A 16,960-nucleotide genomic window follows, 5' to 3' on the forward strand; every position below is an offset into this window, starting at 1 on the left:
GTTTTGTCGCTCGTTAGCTAGTTTTACTCCTCTGTGGTGTTTGCTCCGGTTTAGCTTCATTCCGAGTCCTGTTTTAATCATTTTCCCGGCTGTGGTCTTGTGGTGTGGTAAAGCATGGTAAAGCACAGGGATACTAAACAAGGGAACCTGTGCTAAATTCAGGATCAGAAATTACTATTGGCAACGTTTGCACTGGCCTCAGACATGTGAGCAAAACTGACATTCAAATTGAAGCGATCCCTTCTGTCTTCTCTGTGTGTGTCTTAATAAAGCATTTTTCTTTTTTTTACTAAAACATGTTGGCCAGCACCCAGGTTCCCCTTATGAGATTGCCTTCAACGGCAATGCAAACACAGTGGCACTGCCCTGATAACGGTGTGAGGCTGCCCTTGGTAGCACTGCACCACGATTAACATTTCCGTTGCAGTACCGTATCAGCAGCAGACAGGCAGTGTGTATCAGGACCACTGGACTGTGCAGCGTCAAGCTTTGACTCAGCTGCCATCGAAGCCCTCTCGCCCTGCTGTCTGCGCTAAATCCGAAGCAGTGACCGTTTAGGGTTTTATAAACTTCTAGTCCCTGTTTATCCTTAAGCTGAATTCATCCTTTCAGCCTGTCGCCGTAGCTCGAGACCTGGGTTCAGCAAAACTGGACCCAGTATTCTAGGATCAGGGAGGGGGTCAGACTGGAGCATTGCGTGGTCTTCATAGAACTTGTGTGGCACACTTAACTTTCTGTTTAGAGGAAGCCTTTGTAAATCTCTGTCAGGGGAATCGGACAGGCTGTGTTTCTGTGCGTTGCTGAGATCGCACCGTCACTCTGCAGTGGTGTCGAGGAGAATAAGAATGAGGGGTTGTGGGGAGGGGTGTTCAAACCTGCGCCACAGAGAAACCTGGCACTCAACCAGACTGTAATGTGATTATCCAGCGGAAATGAAACGCCAATCTTGGCAGGATCTGGGGAGGGGGGGGTAGGCAGCTGCTTCGGTGAGAGAGGGTTTCTCTCCAGGCACCAGCGAGCAGGGCAGCCGCGATCACACACACAAGGGTGCAGTGCCTACACATACACACACACACACAACGATGGCATTGCACCCCACTGGAGATGTCCTTATGATTCTCAGAGGTCACTATGATGTCAGAAAGTGCTGTTATTGCATTATAAAGTGTAGCTGACTCAATGATTATGGAAAGGATGACATTTCCTGCTCTGTGTGGGTCTCAGATGTGCAGTTTTGAAAGAAACACATGTCCCTGCGAGGGGCAAAGGACTACAAGAATGAAATATTTACTGTGGAAGTGCTGTAGGGTATATTTACATTAAGGTCATTTATCTTGTGTTCATAAACAACATACTTGATTTTCTAGAGTAACACACCTGAGTTTTTAAGATCAAAGACTGATCCCAAGAGCCAGTTCAAATGTCTCTCGTTCTTTCTTTCTTTCTTTCTTTCTTTCTTTGGTTTTAAATAAATTACAAATTGAGAAAGAAAGGAACGGTTACTATCCCAACTCATAACTAGGCAGCCCATTCAGAATAAATCGCATAACACCACTGTACCAGAAAATCTTATTCACTTAAGGAATCGCAGAATCTCTGCAATCAATCAATCAATCGATCTGTCAATCAATAATATAGAAAACAAGTTTCCCCTTTTAAATTGCATATATTAAAATGACCTGCTGTGCCATTCACTCCTCTGCAAGATAAACATCTTCGCACATTCAAAAAAAAAGTCAACATGTTTTGTTTTTTTATTTCTTAATTCAGCACTATTGAGCTTTCCTCTGTCTCAATGTAACAACAGGGATGGAAACTAGACTCCTGTTGCACAGCAGTTTCACCCATTCCAGGTTTTACTAGGAGCTTGATCAGCCCCAGTGCATCGGTAACAAGCTCAGGTGTGTCTTATTAAACTCCCAGTGAAACCAGGAATGGATCGGACCGCTGTGCAGTGGAAGTTCACATCCCTGGCCGGTCTCTCAGTGGTTGTAACAGATGGCAGCTCTTCCCTTCCTTCTTGTGTGACATTCCCAGTGTTGCAGGATGGCAGCGTCTCCGTTGGGGACGGGATTCGAGTTTGTAACCCCCTGTGTCCCCCGCCCTCTGCAGGTAGCCCCCGTGCCTCGGCCTCCACGCTGCACTTCCCCTCGTCCTCCATCATCCAGCAGCCCAGCCCCTACTTCACCCACCCCACCATCCGCTACCACCCCCACCCCGGACAGGACCCACTCAAAGAGTTCGTCCAGTTCGTCTGCTCCGACGGCTCGGGACAGCCCTCCACACAGGTGAGTGGACAGCTAGAGACACCCTGAGAGATACACACTGAGACTGAGAGACACACACTGAGACTGAGAGAGACACAGGGACTGAGAGACACACTGAGACTGAGGGAGACATGCAGGGACTGAGACACACAGACTGAGGGAGGCATGCAGGGACTGAGAGAGACATGCAGGGACGGAGAGACACACACTGAGACAGAGAGACATGCAGGGACTGAGACACACTGAGACAGAGAGACACAGAGACAGATAGACACACACACACACACACAGACTGAGGCACACAGAGACTATGAGAGTCACGCACAGACTGATAGACACACAGATTGATAGAGACGCACACACAGATTGATAGAGACGCACACACAGATTGATAGACACACAGACTGATAGAGACGCACACAAGCTGAGACGCGCTGTGCCGAAGTTACTTTGCGTCCCTTTTCAACCTCTCGTTCAGTTACCAAGGCAACGGAATGTTTAGCAGACTTTCCGAATTGCATCGGGTACGCTAATGTAAACACAGCGCTGTGCAGCAAGCCAAGCAAACCTCACTGATTGCCATCATTGTGAGACGCAATCTGTCCCTGTAGCATAACCATAACACCTCTGAGTGCAGGTTTACATGTACAGATCTGAACTCAGCCTGGTCATGGATCACCACTGCCTTAACAGCTGAACTAAAGATCTCTGTGTTTTTAAAACAGCTTACACTGTAAAGTGGGAATGCACAGCCCAGTTCACTTCCAAAGCTAGGAATGTTCAACTACCTGGAGCATTTCACAACAAGACATGCAGCAAGTCCACAATGCTTATTTTAAATCTTACAGCACATTTCACCGCACGCTGCTATACTGTCAATAGCAGCAGTCGTGGTGTAATTAGTTCTGCTACTTGATAAGAAAACGTCCTGTGAAACAGTCTGTGTCATCACGTTGAAAAATAAAAACTCCACAATTCATACTCACATTTTTAATAACTGCATTTTCCTGCATGTATTCAGATTGAATTGAATCCCCCATTTCTTAAGCATTGTGGCGGGTGAATGAATGAATGCAAACGACTGGACGGGGGCGAGCGACACTGCAGCAGGTGTAAGGACCGAACCGGACCAGAATCTTACAGAACCCCCGCCAGCATTTACAAGAAACACGCCCTGTTCCCTTTGCTGGGTCCCGCGTTCTCCGTATCACAGAGATGTCGCTTTTTATATTTTCTCCACATTTACTCTCGAGCAATCGGCAGGAGTAAAATAATTCCTCTTGTGCTGACCGCAGTGTATCCAAAACACGCTCCCTCCTGCAACGATGCTGGTTTTCTGTTCCCACGTTACACCGCTCGTTTCACTCGGAGCGCCAGCATTGTTGCAGGAGGGAGCGTGAACCGGAAACACTGAGATTTTTCTCTTGGCGAAAGCTGCCAAGTAAAACATACTGAATACAAATATCAAAATAGTTATTTTGAAAAATGCATCGCTGAGATACAGACAGTATGGGATACAGCTCCCCCAACCCCACCCCAGTCTTTCTGCATTCCTTCACCTGCCCCAGCCAGCCCGGTGCAGTGTTTTGAGATTATTTTTTTTGTTGAGTGCTCGTGGGCAGCTGGTGTCCTTTCCTCACCCTGCCTGTGTTGTCCGCAGCCAAACGGGAGCGGCCAGGGCAAAATGCCGGGCTCCTTTCTGCTTCCACCCCCTCCTCCCGTGGCCCGACCAGTGCCCCTCCCCATGTCCGACACAAAACCCAGCAGCACACCCCCCGACGGTGGACTGGCCTCGCCCACATCACTGTGTAAGTGACGCTACAGACCCCCCCACCCCACCCCCACCCCCCCTCCCTAACCCCACCCCCTAACCCCACCCCTCCACTAACTCCACCCCTCCCCAACCCCACCCCCTCCACTAACTCCACCCCCAACCCCACCCCCTAACCCCACCCCCTCCATTAACCCCACCCCCCCTCCCTAACCCCACCCACTCCCCCTCCCCCTCCCTCTCCCTCTCCCCTCCCAGACTCTAAAGAGGTGGATTCAATCAAAAAAGTGCCAGGAAAAAAAAAAAAGCTTTTTATTTTATTTTTTTTTAGCGCCATTATGCGGTTTTCATTTCTAGAATGACTACAAGAAACTTTAATTCAACGGTAAACGCTTTGACTGGAACCGCATTGAGAAAGACTTTGAGTCAAACCATTTGACATTGAGTGTAAGTTTGCGGTAGCTTCATCGTCACGGATGGTTTTCATTTCTGGTATATTTTCTTGAAAAGCCTCTGAAGGAAGCGCCATGTTGGTCCGCACTTAATATAGTCCCCCCCCCGTCCTCCGTGCTTTCTTTCTTTGCTGGACAGGGAGGCCCTTTTTCCCAGAACACGCGCTGTGCTGTCCTCGTTTTTTATTGAAACTGCGGGACCAGGCCATTTCCTCTGAAATAAATTGGGGACTCTCTATATCGTCGGACCAACATGGAGGCTGCTTTATAGTGTCGTACCTTCAGATATTATTTTTATTTTTTTATTATAAAATAAATTAAAAAAATGTTGGAGAAGGGAATACAAATTAAGGCCGTGAAAATTAAAAAACAAACGTTTTTTTCTTTTAAGTCTTTAAATCGATTTTATTGATAACGGCAAATAAAAATATGTTTTTTGATTGAATCCATTTGAAGGGGTCATATTAATGGCAGTTTTTGTAGCGTAGCGTGGACTCCAAAGGCCGTCCCCCCCCCCCCCCCCTGCCCCCGCCATACAATCCACAATTTTTCTTTTTTGAATTGGTCATGCATTATTAGCAGATCATTAAATCCTGGGGTGTGCTTGTCATACATATTGAGTTTAGAAAGGGGTAGGCTGTTGCTGTCATTGTAACCAATCAGCACTGTCTACCCTGATCAAATTTGTAAGAGGCACTGGGCGTGGCAATATATTTTTTCTTTCCTTTAAATGAGACCGCAAAGCTAGTGGAACTCTGTTCCATTACCCTTCGGTCTCCCCTCCCCCTCACCTTTTTTTCGTCCTTCCATATTGAGGGTCTGAGAATGAATTTACCCCTCCTCTTTCCCATGCCATTGGAGTCCACTGGACAATTCTGCCTTAAAATGGACCCCTACCCCCATGTCCTCAAGATAAAACAGATGTAAATACAGAGTCAAGTTTTGTGCTTAATCTTAGCTAACATATCCATTTCATATCCGTTTCATTTGTTATCCAGCTCTCCGCTGTGTTATAGGAAACGTGTATTTTTATCTACAAACTTCTGAGACTACACGAGGTTAAAGAAATCTCAGTTTGCAAGCTGTGCTTTCTGATTGCGTTGCACTTGTGGTCGTATTTACTGTCCTTAACCAATCAGCTGCTTCCCCTGTTGACTGGCATGCTTTCAGCCTCGAAGACAATATTGAGGTGACCCAGGAAGTGCAAGTGTATCAGACTTCCTGAGATGACGCAAACTGAGAACTTTCTTTAGCCCAGCGTAGGCCCAGATGTGTTCAGATCAGCATACAGGTTTGCAGTGCTTCTTTCAAAACTGCACATTTGAGGCAGCTAAGCGCACATGACAAATTGATGGGATTATTTTGTTAGCTACAGCTCTGGCTGAAAGTTTAGCATCATCACCCTATAGAATCAACTATAGAATCAAGTCGAATGAAACCTGCTGAATAATGCGACGTTAACGTATTGAATTACACACCGCTGTGTGATTTTCCATCTACTTGGGCAGCAGTGTGGAGTAGTGGTCAGGGCTCTGGACTCTTGACCGGAGGGTCGTGGGTTCAATCCCATGTGGGGGGACACTGCTGCTGTACCCTTGAGCAAGGTACTTTACCAAGATTGCTCCAGTAAAAACCCCAACTGTATAAATGGGGAATTGTATGTAAAAAATAAGGTGATATCTTGTAACAATTGTAAGTTGCCCTGGATAAGGGCGTCTGCTAAGAAATAAATAATAATAATAATAATATACTTAACACTGATAAAAAAGTGACATTTTGAAAATCTAACACAAAGTACTGTACTACTGTTATGGCTTCATATATATGACTGTTATGTTCATATATATATATATATATGCTGTCTCAATCCTAAAATTCTAGGTGATGCAAAGCTTTTAGCCATAGCTGTAGACTTTAAGTAGTAAATTGTATGTTAGTCTTACTACAGTAAAACTAATTCGGCATCGCTTGGAACCACATACCACAGTGTGCTGGAACACAGACGTGCTGCAAAACCTCATACTGTTATTCACCCAGTCCGACGTGCAGCACCCTGTAATGCAAGTGCTGTATTAGCTTTAATTTGACACTCTCCATTCAGACAAGGATTTGAATGTGGGTGTGGGCAAACCTTTATCTGATTACAAACCCAGGAAAGAAAAATGAGGGGCGGGACGCTGAATTGCGCAGGTTTGTCTCGGGGCTGGTTTTGACTGTGTGTTTCTCTGCAGCATACTCAGCGCCAGGCTCCACAGCTGCCAACAGGTTTGTCAGCATCGGATCATCACGGGACAACAACTTTCTAAACATCCCGCAGCAAACTCAGGTACAGCAGTTCGGAGTTTACATTTAAACGCATTTATTTTCCATACAGTGCACTTGTAATATTTTACATTTAAAACTCAGTAAAAGCTTTGCCAGTAGTTACACAGCTAGCAAAGGAAGTACAGCCTTTTTATGACTCTGGTGGAGCCAATCAATCCCTGTCCCAGTGCTTCACTTCCTGTGTTACAGTTAATAGGACCCCCCCCCCACCTTGAAAAGACAGCCGCAATTGTGCAGTTCCTTTTCGGAACGTCTGTTCGCTCCAGATTCCTCTGTGTCTTTCACTGTCAGCTCAATGCCACGCACAAACTCTCTCCTTCCTGAACATCTCCTGTCCGTCTGGGCCAGAGTGGCTGCCCTGGACACAGAAGCACCCACGTGCCCATATAAACGAGCCATTGTGTAACACAGACACTGCCTGTGGCCTGGTTACAGACTACACTTTGGAGCTGTGTTCACTTGCTGCTGAACTCAGGAGCTCCCTGGCGGTTAAAACTGGGTTCTGTATCTGGGAGGAGCAAAAGAGAGGGAGGGGGAGAGAGAGAGAGAGAGAGAAAGTTTAAGTCTTACTTTCCTCAACAGAGTCACGTCCTGACCGTCTGGTTGCTCACGGCAACGAGACATGATGTAACAACCAGCTGAACTTAACCAGGGAGGAGAGGGGAGGGGGGGGGGGCAATGTGCTTGAGTTAGCGCCGCAAGAGAACCAGGGATGAGAGAGAGAGAGAGAGAGAGAGAGAGAGAGAGAGAGAGAGAGAGAGAGAGAGAGAGAGAGAGAGAGAGAGAGTTGTAGTGTGGTTATAAAGTTAGTTTGATCGCTTGGCCTTTTTTTTGTGAGAGAGAGGAATTAGACACTGCCAGCGGAGCGATGGCCCAGATTTAAAGTACAAAGGCACATTTTCTTAAGAGCAATGAAACAATTTTAAGAGTTCACAGCTAACAGAAAACAACTTAGTAACAGTTAAATCCTTGTTCTTAGCATCTTATTGCTTGTTTGGGACTGTGAAAGTACTGTCTCACACAGGTCTTTGAAATCCAGCAAAGCTGTGTCTCAATTAAGCCTAACTCTAACCCTGCCAGGCACTTCCATTCACGTCACAGCTCTCAAGTGTGCAGTTTCGAAAGAAACACACATTATTAGGGCAGCGGTGTGGAGTAATGGTTAGGGCTCTGGACTCCTGACCGGAGGGTCGTGGGTTCAATCCCAGGTGGGGGACACTGCTGCTCTACCCTTGAGCAAGGTACTTTACCTAGATTGCTCCAGTAAAAACCCAACTGTATAAATGGGTAATTGTATGTAAAAAATAAAATAATGTAATTGTATGTAAAAATAATGTGATATCTTGTAACAATTGTAAATCACCCTGGATAAGGGCGTCTGCTAAGAAATTAATAATAATAATAATAATAATAATAATAATAATAATAATAATAATAATAATAATAATAATTATAGCAGGCATGCATTTTAAAATTCCTGCAACTGCACCGGGTCAAAGAAAGTGCTCAGTTTGCTTCCTGTGTCACCTCGGCGGTGTCTTCTGGCTCATCGCTTCATTGGCTGCTAAGCATGTCAGTCAAGCAGCTTGCTTGGCGAAGGACAGGAAAGAAGGCGTTGAAGGGGTGGCAGCATTCTGCATGTGAGTGAGGAAGTGCAACACTGGCCGAAGCCGGGGATCGCTTTAGCCTTGTGTAGCAGATTGCAGTGTTTGCAAACTGCACACAGAAAGCACATGCCAGTGAATATCACGCTGGTCCATTTCTGTATTTTCTCAAGTGTAGACAGGTCTCACTACAGCATTATATGATCTTAGCATAGCTTCCTTATTACTCTTCATCGTCACCAGCGTTTCTGTGGTCCACACAACTCTACGTGTCAGTTTAAAAGGTCCTGCACTCAAGTACTGAGAGGTTTGTTTTTAAACCTATTCAAATGCATGAAGTGAGGGAGCAGCACACTCTAGTGGTAATAGTGTGCAGTTGCAGGTAATGCCAAACTTAGGCCTAGTGGATTTTATGAAACAGCAAGCCCTATTCACAGAAACCTAACGTTTTGGGAGTGCTTTTTTTTTTTTTTTTTTTGAAGGACGTTTTTGATTTAAAAAAAATTCAAGCTTATAATTGACAAAATCTTTTTTTTTTTTTTTTTTTTTAAAGCTGATTTAGGGAGGGTTAGAAGTCTCACCAAAGCACTGTTTAACCTAGGAAGATTATAAACACTTCAAAATGAACCCGATGTGTGTCAACTAAACGTAGAACAATGACTGACATTACCTTTACCTTTACCCCGAAATGTTTCTGATCCCAGACTGAATGTATGATGTTGTTTTTTAGAGTGCTGATGTTGTTTTTGAATGATGTGAAATCACTGCTGTCTGTCTCGCGTCAACTCACCGGGACCCACTTGAGCCGTCGGTCTCAGTGGGGTTATTCCTGATTAAAGAATTAATACCTAAATACCTAAATAAATAAATAAATAAATATAAACAAACAGTCCTTACAAAAACGTTCTTTAAAACAGTCCTTACAGTTTTGTGATTTGGGCCTTGTGTGACAAAGTCAAGTTGAATATTTCCTCTTAAAGGAACACTTTGTCCCGTGCCAGGAGAATCGGGGGACTCTATTCCCTGCGTACCAGAGGAGAGGGCTACTGTCTAGTAGACTGATGCTCGTTCCCATAGCAGGAAAGGACTTAGGGGAGGGGTTGAGGGTGTGGTTTCGACCAAGGGACTGCTGTGTTAGCAGCGACGCTTCATATAACCAACTCTGAGACAGTATCGACTATCTCTGCTCCACGACAAGCCAAGGAGCTCACAAAGATTCCAGCATCCGAGAAATGTCATCCAATCAGAGTAGCGCCTGAAGCCACACCCTCTCCACGCCCCTAGGTCCTTTCCTCCTATGGGAAGGAGCCTCGAGCCTCTCTGGTGTTGAAGCGATGACTGGAAGTTAACAACACCCACGGAAGAGAAGTTGAATGAAAGCATGATAAAGCCAGTTGCAGTAGGACGATGAAAGTGGAACTCAGTGAGTGGATAGAGTCCTCTAGATAAAGCTGAATAACCCACAAGCTCCCCGAGGGGTGGAGTGAAAATAACCACAGCACTCGACGAGGCTTCATGGAGCATTCTGTTTGTGCAATGTACCAAACAAAGTGTGCTTAACCCTAACCTGAGCAGCTGGATTTGCACGACGACTGTCTCCTTTCTGTTGTTATTCATCGTTAGTGTTTTTTCTTTTTTCTCGTTTCAGTCTTGGTTTCTCTGACAAGATCTCATACAAAAACCGAAATTACTTCTAATTTGACCCTGAATCACGAGACTAGCCCTCCTCCCTGTTTCACCGTGGAAATTCAAAGCAGCAGCCCAGAGAGAGGAGCCCAGGCAGTGGAGTCTACGAGAGGGAGAGGCGAGGGAAGAGGACGGGGCGTCATCTCAAACGAAACGACGAGAAACGAAAACCACGATTGCAAACTGAAAAATAAATACGTACCTGGGAAATGGGAAATGATAAATCAACAAAAACAAAAAAAATACAAAAAATAATAACGCAGAGAAATCCAGTCGGTCCCACTGTCTTGGGACTGTCGTTTCATAGGATCACAAAGCTGTCCTTCTAGTCGTTTTAACAGAACCGCAAAACCGTACTGCTGATGGGGGGGGCTGGGGGGGCAGGAGATCAGGGTTCGAGTGATTTGCTGCACACTGAACACAAGTGTAGAAGCGACTAGAAATGAGGCTTTCACCGTCCTGATTTCCCCAATCAGGTCTCTAAATTTATCATTTTCCCCCTCTTTTTAAATATTTACTTTTAATTAAAAATCCGTACCCCGAATATGATCAATTCACCGCCCGTGCAGAATGTGGGACACGCGTTCTTCATTTTACCCCAAAACATGACCCATCACTGAATTCTGTACCTGTCTTATCTGAAGGCTGGTGACGCTATAGTATTTTGAGTTGAATCTTTCGTGAAGTCTTGCCTGAATTGATGGGTGTTTTAAAGTTAACCAGTTTCTCATATTCTCCCCACTGTCTTCAGCCTTGTGTTTTTATTTAGAAGGCCGTTCGGCACACGCTACAAGAAACACCCGTCTCAGTGTGCCGTCTCAGTCTGCAATCCCTCAGACAGCCACTAGATGGTGCCAGCTGACTGTTAGACTACCCTTTAATGCCACTGTTTAAATAACAGGGTTTTACTCAGAAACGAACAGGGTCTCCCTTGTTGGCCCCAGTTCTGGTTGCATTGGGCCAGGATGCAGTCCGTGTGGCTCAGTTACTCAACCCAAACGCCCAGGCCTGCCCACCAGCAGTACACATAAACAAACTGGACAACGGCCGTCAAACAGCAGCCAGGGCTGGAGGAAGAAATGACCAGATACAACCAGCTAGCTTCGAGAAAGCTACCGTTGTATACCACTAGGGGAAGAGACCTAGCTTTCCAAGGTAAGAGCAACTGGGGTCTGAAATATCACAGTGTTCTTAATTAGTGGATCCTTCATGTTTAGATTCACTTGGTATCGTTTTCCTGTTTCAGCCGCCATCACACCCAGGTGACTATTCAGCAGTTCTCCCGAGCTCTAAAACATGTCTTCTCTCCACTGCTGGTACACCGGAGTGCAACCGTTAACATGTCCCCCACTGCAACATTCTGCCCTTTGTAGATGTAAGAAATACATTTCCATACCACTAGGGGAGGGGCAGAGTGTTGCAGGGGGGATGTTTTTAAACGGTTGCGCTCTGGTGTACAAGCAGAGGGAAGACGTTTTAGAGCTCAGAAAAATAATACTAGGGGGGCAGAGTGTTGCAAGGGGGATGGGTTAATAGTTACACTCTGGTGTACCAGCTGTACATGTTTGAGAGCTCTAATGAGACAGGGTTGCTTTCAACTTTTAAAAAAGTCACCAGCGTGTGATGACTGGAAAGTGATCACAAAACAATCCAAACAGAAAAGGAGGAATACATTATTTAAGATTGGTATTTCATTACAGTATCAAGTTGCTTTCTAAGCCTAGAAGTAGCTTCTGTAGACAGGCGTGGATCTGTGTCTGCGTTTTCTTCCTCTGGTAAAGAAATAACAATTTCAAATAACTTCAACAAAACAGTCACATCTGAGCTAAGCAGGCTCTGCATAGAAGCACATAGGAAACCACCTCATGATAACAACGAGAATAATGTTAGCAGGTTGCTCCTTTTCTTTGGCTTGGTGCTTTCAACGCTTTTCGTTAGTGGTTTAGTCGTTTTGCTTTCTTTTTTGCTCACCGGAGTTTCAGCTTTCACAGATGCAAAACACACGCTCTCTCGCGCACGCACAGACAGAAACGCACACACACGCTCTCGCGCTCGCACACACACGCAGACCGAAGCTCACAAGCACACACACACAGTGCAAGAAGCAGGACCGCAGAGTAGTCAAGACCGAGGTTATGGGTTTGGGTGCGGCTTTGGGGGCGACCCCTGGTGGTGTTAAGGAGACAACGCGCTTAATGTAGTACAAACAGACTACCCGTTAAGACAACCGTTCACCATTAATATCCCCAAATATTGTATTTTTGTTCCCAGCTACAAAAGGTGTTTTTTGTTTTGTTTTGTTGTTTTGTTTTAACACACTGTGATTCGGATTTGTTTGTGGTGTTTAGATTTGAGTTGCTTTCGAAACAGTAATTCATTAAAAAACTTGTTAGCTGTGGTACCAAAATCAATTCAGCTCAGAAAACTAATGACCACACCAGGAAAGGTTTAGACAAAAGGACAAGCATGATCCTCGTCAGTGGATTGCAAGTCAATAAAAACACTAACTATGCAAGCGTTGCTGTTTATAAGCGAACGGGTTTTGATTGAACCATAGGGTCTTACAAGTATTACAGTCAGGGTGAAGCGCTGCAATGATTCAAAGGTAGAAACCTGAAACACGGAAATGACAGAAAGATCCGTCCAGACTTCTGAAAAACCCCTGCAGTAGAAAAAGTTTACATCAGTGTTTACATTGCCAGTCGACCCTGCATCACAGCATCGGAGTGACCTTTCTTAAAGGGCTTGCTACACGCACACACACACCCACGCTTCTTAAATGCATGACAGCAGAGACACAGAGATCCCACTTTCTGGAACGTGTAGTGAATTGGCATCTGAATGGAAAGGTAAAAAGCAAAGGGCTGGACGCGAACCGCAAACCACACGGGTTCAAAGACGCGCGCCTTCCCTTTGGACAGAGCGAGCTGTGTAGTGGGGTCAGCTGCTGATGTCAGTGTTGTTAACGCCTCAGCCGCTAGGGGGCGATGCATTACAAACGGACAACACAACGCAACAGGGAGGCAGTCAGCATTGCAAAGTGGGCAGCGAGAAAACAAAAAAAAAATCGCTTGATTACAAATACCACTTTAAAAAAACAAAACATGACATGGTGATTTTAATCCTGCACGTATTCTAAACCTGAATAGTGTTGCAGTCCGTGGAGTGTGATATTGCTAAAAAGCCTGTAAGCACACACGCACCAGCAAGCAGGCACCGAGCCCCATGCAGAAAACACATCTGAACTAAACTATAATATCATTAAAACTGAATGCGTTTGCGCTTTGGGTGCGATTTGGCTGTTTCCGCGATTCCTTCATATTGTTACTTTTTATTTTTTGGTCAGCAATCTCTCTCACACAGAACAACGATACAGGATAACATTCATTTAAACTATAACAACAGCAACAGCATAGCCATCCACATCAAACATCTACGACAGAAAATACCACCCCGTGTATATATAGAAGGAAAAATCTCGTAAAACAACTAGACTGTCCAATGCCCCCCTCCTCTCTATTAGTCCCTGGGAAGCCAGGTTGCCAACGGCAACTGTTTTGTTTCCAGGGAAACGCCCGTGTAAACAGGAAGTGCCTATTTGTCCACTATGCAGTTGAGTAAACATGGAGAGGAGAGACTTTCTTTCAACATATATAAGCTATAGATAGTGCTGCGAATGTGTTTTTAAAACAACGAAAGGTCTTGAGTTGGATTTGATGAATTTCTGAATAAGCTCGCAGTCTGGTTGTTTTGGGAATGTTTCAATGAGATTAATGACGCACTATATATATATATATATATATATATATATATATATATATATATATATATATATATATACACACACACTTAACGCAATATTTTATTGTATAAATGTCATGGTATGTGTAGCAGAATATCCTACAATACCAGTACATTCTCTTAGTGGTGGAACTTCAGCAACGCGTGCTCCAAAATTTGAATTAAAAACAAAACAATTTTGAAAAAAAATAAGTGGCAGCCTACTTTTTTTGTTTTGTTGTTGAGTGGGAAGTATTATTAAAAGAGTTTATGTCGATTGAGCCAAGTGCAATGCATTGGATAGTTAATTATCTGTGTACGTTAGGGATTGTTAAGAAAGAAGAGAAAAAAAAATGAATCTATTTTTGTTTTTAAAAGTCCAGTTGCCCCGGGACTCTAAATTAGAGGGGGATAAAAAAAACAGAGATCCCTGTCTTTGTAAGTTTGGGGAGTTTGTCTTTCATTTTTTTAATGTTTATTTTTTAATGTAATCATTTGTTTTTACATAGGAGGGCTGAAGGAACAATTTTACGAAAAGAAAAAAAAAAATGATACTAAATAATTGGTGCTTTTTAAGATATAAAGTACATTCAACTCTATTATACATAAATAATAAACACAATAATTATTATCATAAAGCAATTTTAGGGGAAAAATGCATTATTCTAAATCTTCTCCTTCTTCTTCTTCTCTTTTTTTGTATTGAAGGGGGTGTTTCATTTTATTCCAAGCTGTAGCAAAATGTCACTTTCCCAACTTTATCACGCCTGGAGGAAACAGAATCTATTAATCTCAGAAACACTGATAATGTGACCGCACGTTTCATCATGATTGGATAAGCGGTTTCCAGATGTATGCAAAACTGTGAGTGTGACTGACAGACAGACAGACACCCCGCATCTAATACCCTCAAAAACGTAATAATATTGACTCCAAACGATTTCCATAGCCTCGCTCGTTCTGGCTCATGTTTAATAAAGCTAGTGTATTACTTTGGGATTTGAAAGGTGTTCCAGGAATGGCAATGGCATCTGTGTTGTTCATTTGTAGTAGAGTTTAGTCTTTTTATATTGTAATACACGATCATATTGCCTTTCCTCAAACTCATTTTTTAACTCAAAGTGATCTCGCCTTTAGCAGAGATGCTGAAAGTAGTAGAAACCTGTTTCAGCTTGATTGGTGCGGCTCAATATCAAGGCATCAAAATCGATTCATGTTAAAACCCCGACCAACACATTTTTAATAAGCTACAGTTTACAGTAATTTTATAAAGACAAGATCTTCCAATTAGGAGGATGCAACAGACAGCGTAAAATCTCAAACGAATCCTAGTAAGAATCCACAAATTCAATCGCAGCGTTTTTTTTTTCACAATCTTGTGAGGAGAGATTTTGGCCACTGTTGATTCAGCTGTGTGAAGCCGGAGAGCAGTCTAGTCGCGGTAGCAGAATCCGGCAGGTGACTGATTTCTCGTGTTGAAGTTGGACAGTGCCTTTTGCATACAGTCATGATCACGTATATACACAACGCACCCCTTTTGAAGAAAAAAAAAAACTAGCCTTGGAACGGTATATACTGTATAGTACTATAAAATTGGTGTGATTTTATTTCTTCTCTTTGTTAAAAGAAAAACACAAAAAAAACACAAAAAAATGTCTTGTCTTTCTTTTTTCCTCTCCTCCTCCGCACACTGGAGTTGTGTAGTCAAGCCTTCTCGGTTCCTCTTTTTGCCGCTTTCTCTTCTCAATGTCTGAGCGGAATGCAAGCTATCACATATTGTTATATGGTCTGTACGCTTCATAATGTATATCATACTGATTTCTTCAGCTTTTCCATTGAACAGCTAATGTAAGTGAACAAGTTACACCCGTGGGCCCAGGGAGGGAGGGAGGGAGGGGGTGTATAGAGACCTGTGCTTACAGAACCGGGGTCCAGTCTGAGGAGGGCCAAACTGAGTTTATATTATTTTAAGGCGGTGAGCACCTTAAGAGCACCTTTTGATTTTTTTTTTTTTTTTTTTTTTAGTAGTTGGGTTTTTACAGCTGCACTTTATTTTATAATTTTTTTTTTATTTTTTTAAAAGAGCCTTAAAATCTTCACTTTGACAGGTTCATTTCTGACACAATAAGGTTTGCCCCTTCAGTTCCCTAAAGCCCCCGAATCCTTAGCTAGAAGTATGGCACGATGGTTTAAAATCTATTTATTTTATAGCTAGTCTTCAGGAAGCGCGCACACACATTCATGTAAGCCCCTGCAGATTTTCAATGAAGCCGTCCTTTCGTATTAAGAAACTCGCTGGAATTATAGAAAGGGTGCCAATTTAGAAATACAAAAACAAATCTTAATAAATTGACTTTTAGTCCAAACGTTTGTCATTGAATTTAGTATTTCTAGATGTTGCACTGATTCATAGTCATGAGTGAAGAGATTGTGGCCAGCTTTGGAACTGTGAATCCATTGTGTCCCCTATACTTCTCTAGAGAATGCTTAGATCATAGCACGGTGCTTCCCTATCTCTTAAAAACAAACATGCCCCCTAAATATCTCCCGTGGAGCATACGGCTGGAAAACAGGATCCCGATGAGTTCCCGTTCAATGAAATTCCAGTTTGAGCATTTCATATTGCACTTGCTCCATAACTAACCCTAGCCGAGCCTGTCAATGGGAAATCATTTATTTGGTTAATTGTGTTTGGATTTGTGAATTGGTGGAGTGGCCCTCGTATCCGGCCCGGATTTTGCAATCCGATCCCTCCCTCCCTCCTCGCTGGGGGTGCCCTGTCTTTCTGGAAGCACAGCCCCTGGGTTCGTGGTGAAATGCATGTGTTAAATACAGTTTCTTTTCCATAATAATAAAAACAGTTTTATAGAGCAGTGCCTTTAACTGGTTGAATAAAAGGATGTTCTTGACTGTAAAGCTGTGCTGTGTGTGACTGAGTCATTGCTTTCCTCTGTATTCCAGTCAGGAAACTCATGCCATAGATTATTTATTAAAGCTAAGACTAGACAGCACTGCTAACTTTATACATCTTTCTACATCCTCCTCCCATCTGTGGAAACACAGCCAGCACATTTA

At 43.7% G+C, this 16,960-nt stretch overlaps 1 protein-coding gene across 9 annotated transcripts in view; it reads left to right on the top strand.

Moving 5' to 3' along the window:
• LOC117409804 (nuclear factor 1 X-type-like) overlaps nucleotides 1–16,801 on the top strand; it is a 145,011-nt gene extending 128,210 nt beyond the window's left edge. For 7 of the 9 annotated variants that reach the window (XM_059007187.1, XM_059007185.1, XM_059007189.1 and 4 more), the window contains 4 exons: nucleotides 2,113–2,288; nucleotides 3,928–4,075; nucleotides 6,722–6,816; nucleotides 10,068–16,801. In XM_059007187.1, the coding sequence (XP_058863170.1) occupies nucleotides 2,113–2,288; nucleotides 3,928–4,075; nucleotides 6,722–6,816; nucleotides 10,068–10,082 (434 nt within the window). In that variant the 3' untranslated portion in view covers nucleotides 10,083–16,801. The remainder of the gene's footprint in view (nucleotides 1–2,112; nucleotides 2,289–3,927; nucleotides 4,076–6,721; nucleotides 6,817–10,067) is intronic. The other 2 variants (XM_059007190.1, XM_059007192.1) reach the window with 1 other exon arrangement.
• The last annotated feature ends 159 nt before the right edge of the window (nucleotides 16,802–16,960 follow it).

This window comes from Acipenser ruthenus, chromosome 34 (assembly GCF_902713425.1).
Source record: "Acipenser ruthenus chromosome 34, fAciRut3.2 maternal haplotype, whole genome shotgun sequence".
Lineage (NCBI taxonomy): Eukaryota > Metazoa > Chordata > Actinopteri > Acipenseriformes > Acipenseridae > Acipenser > Acipenser ruthenus.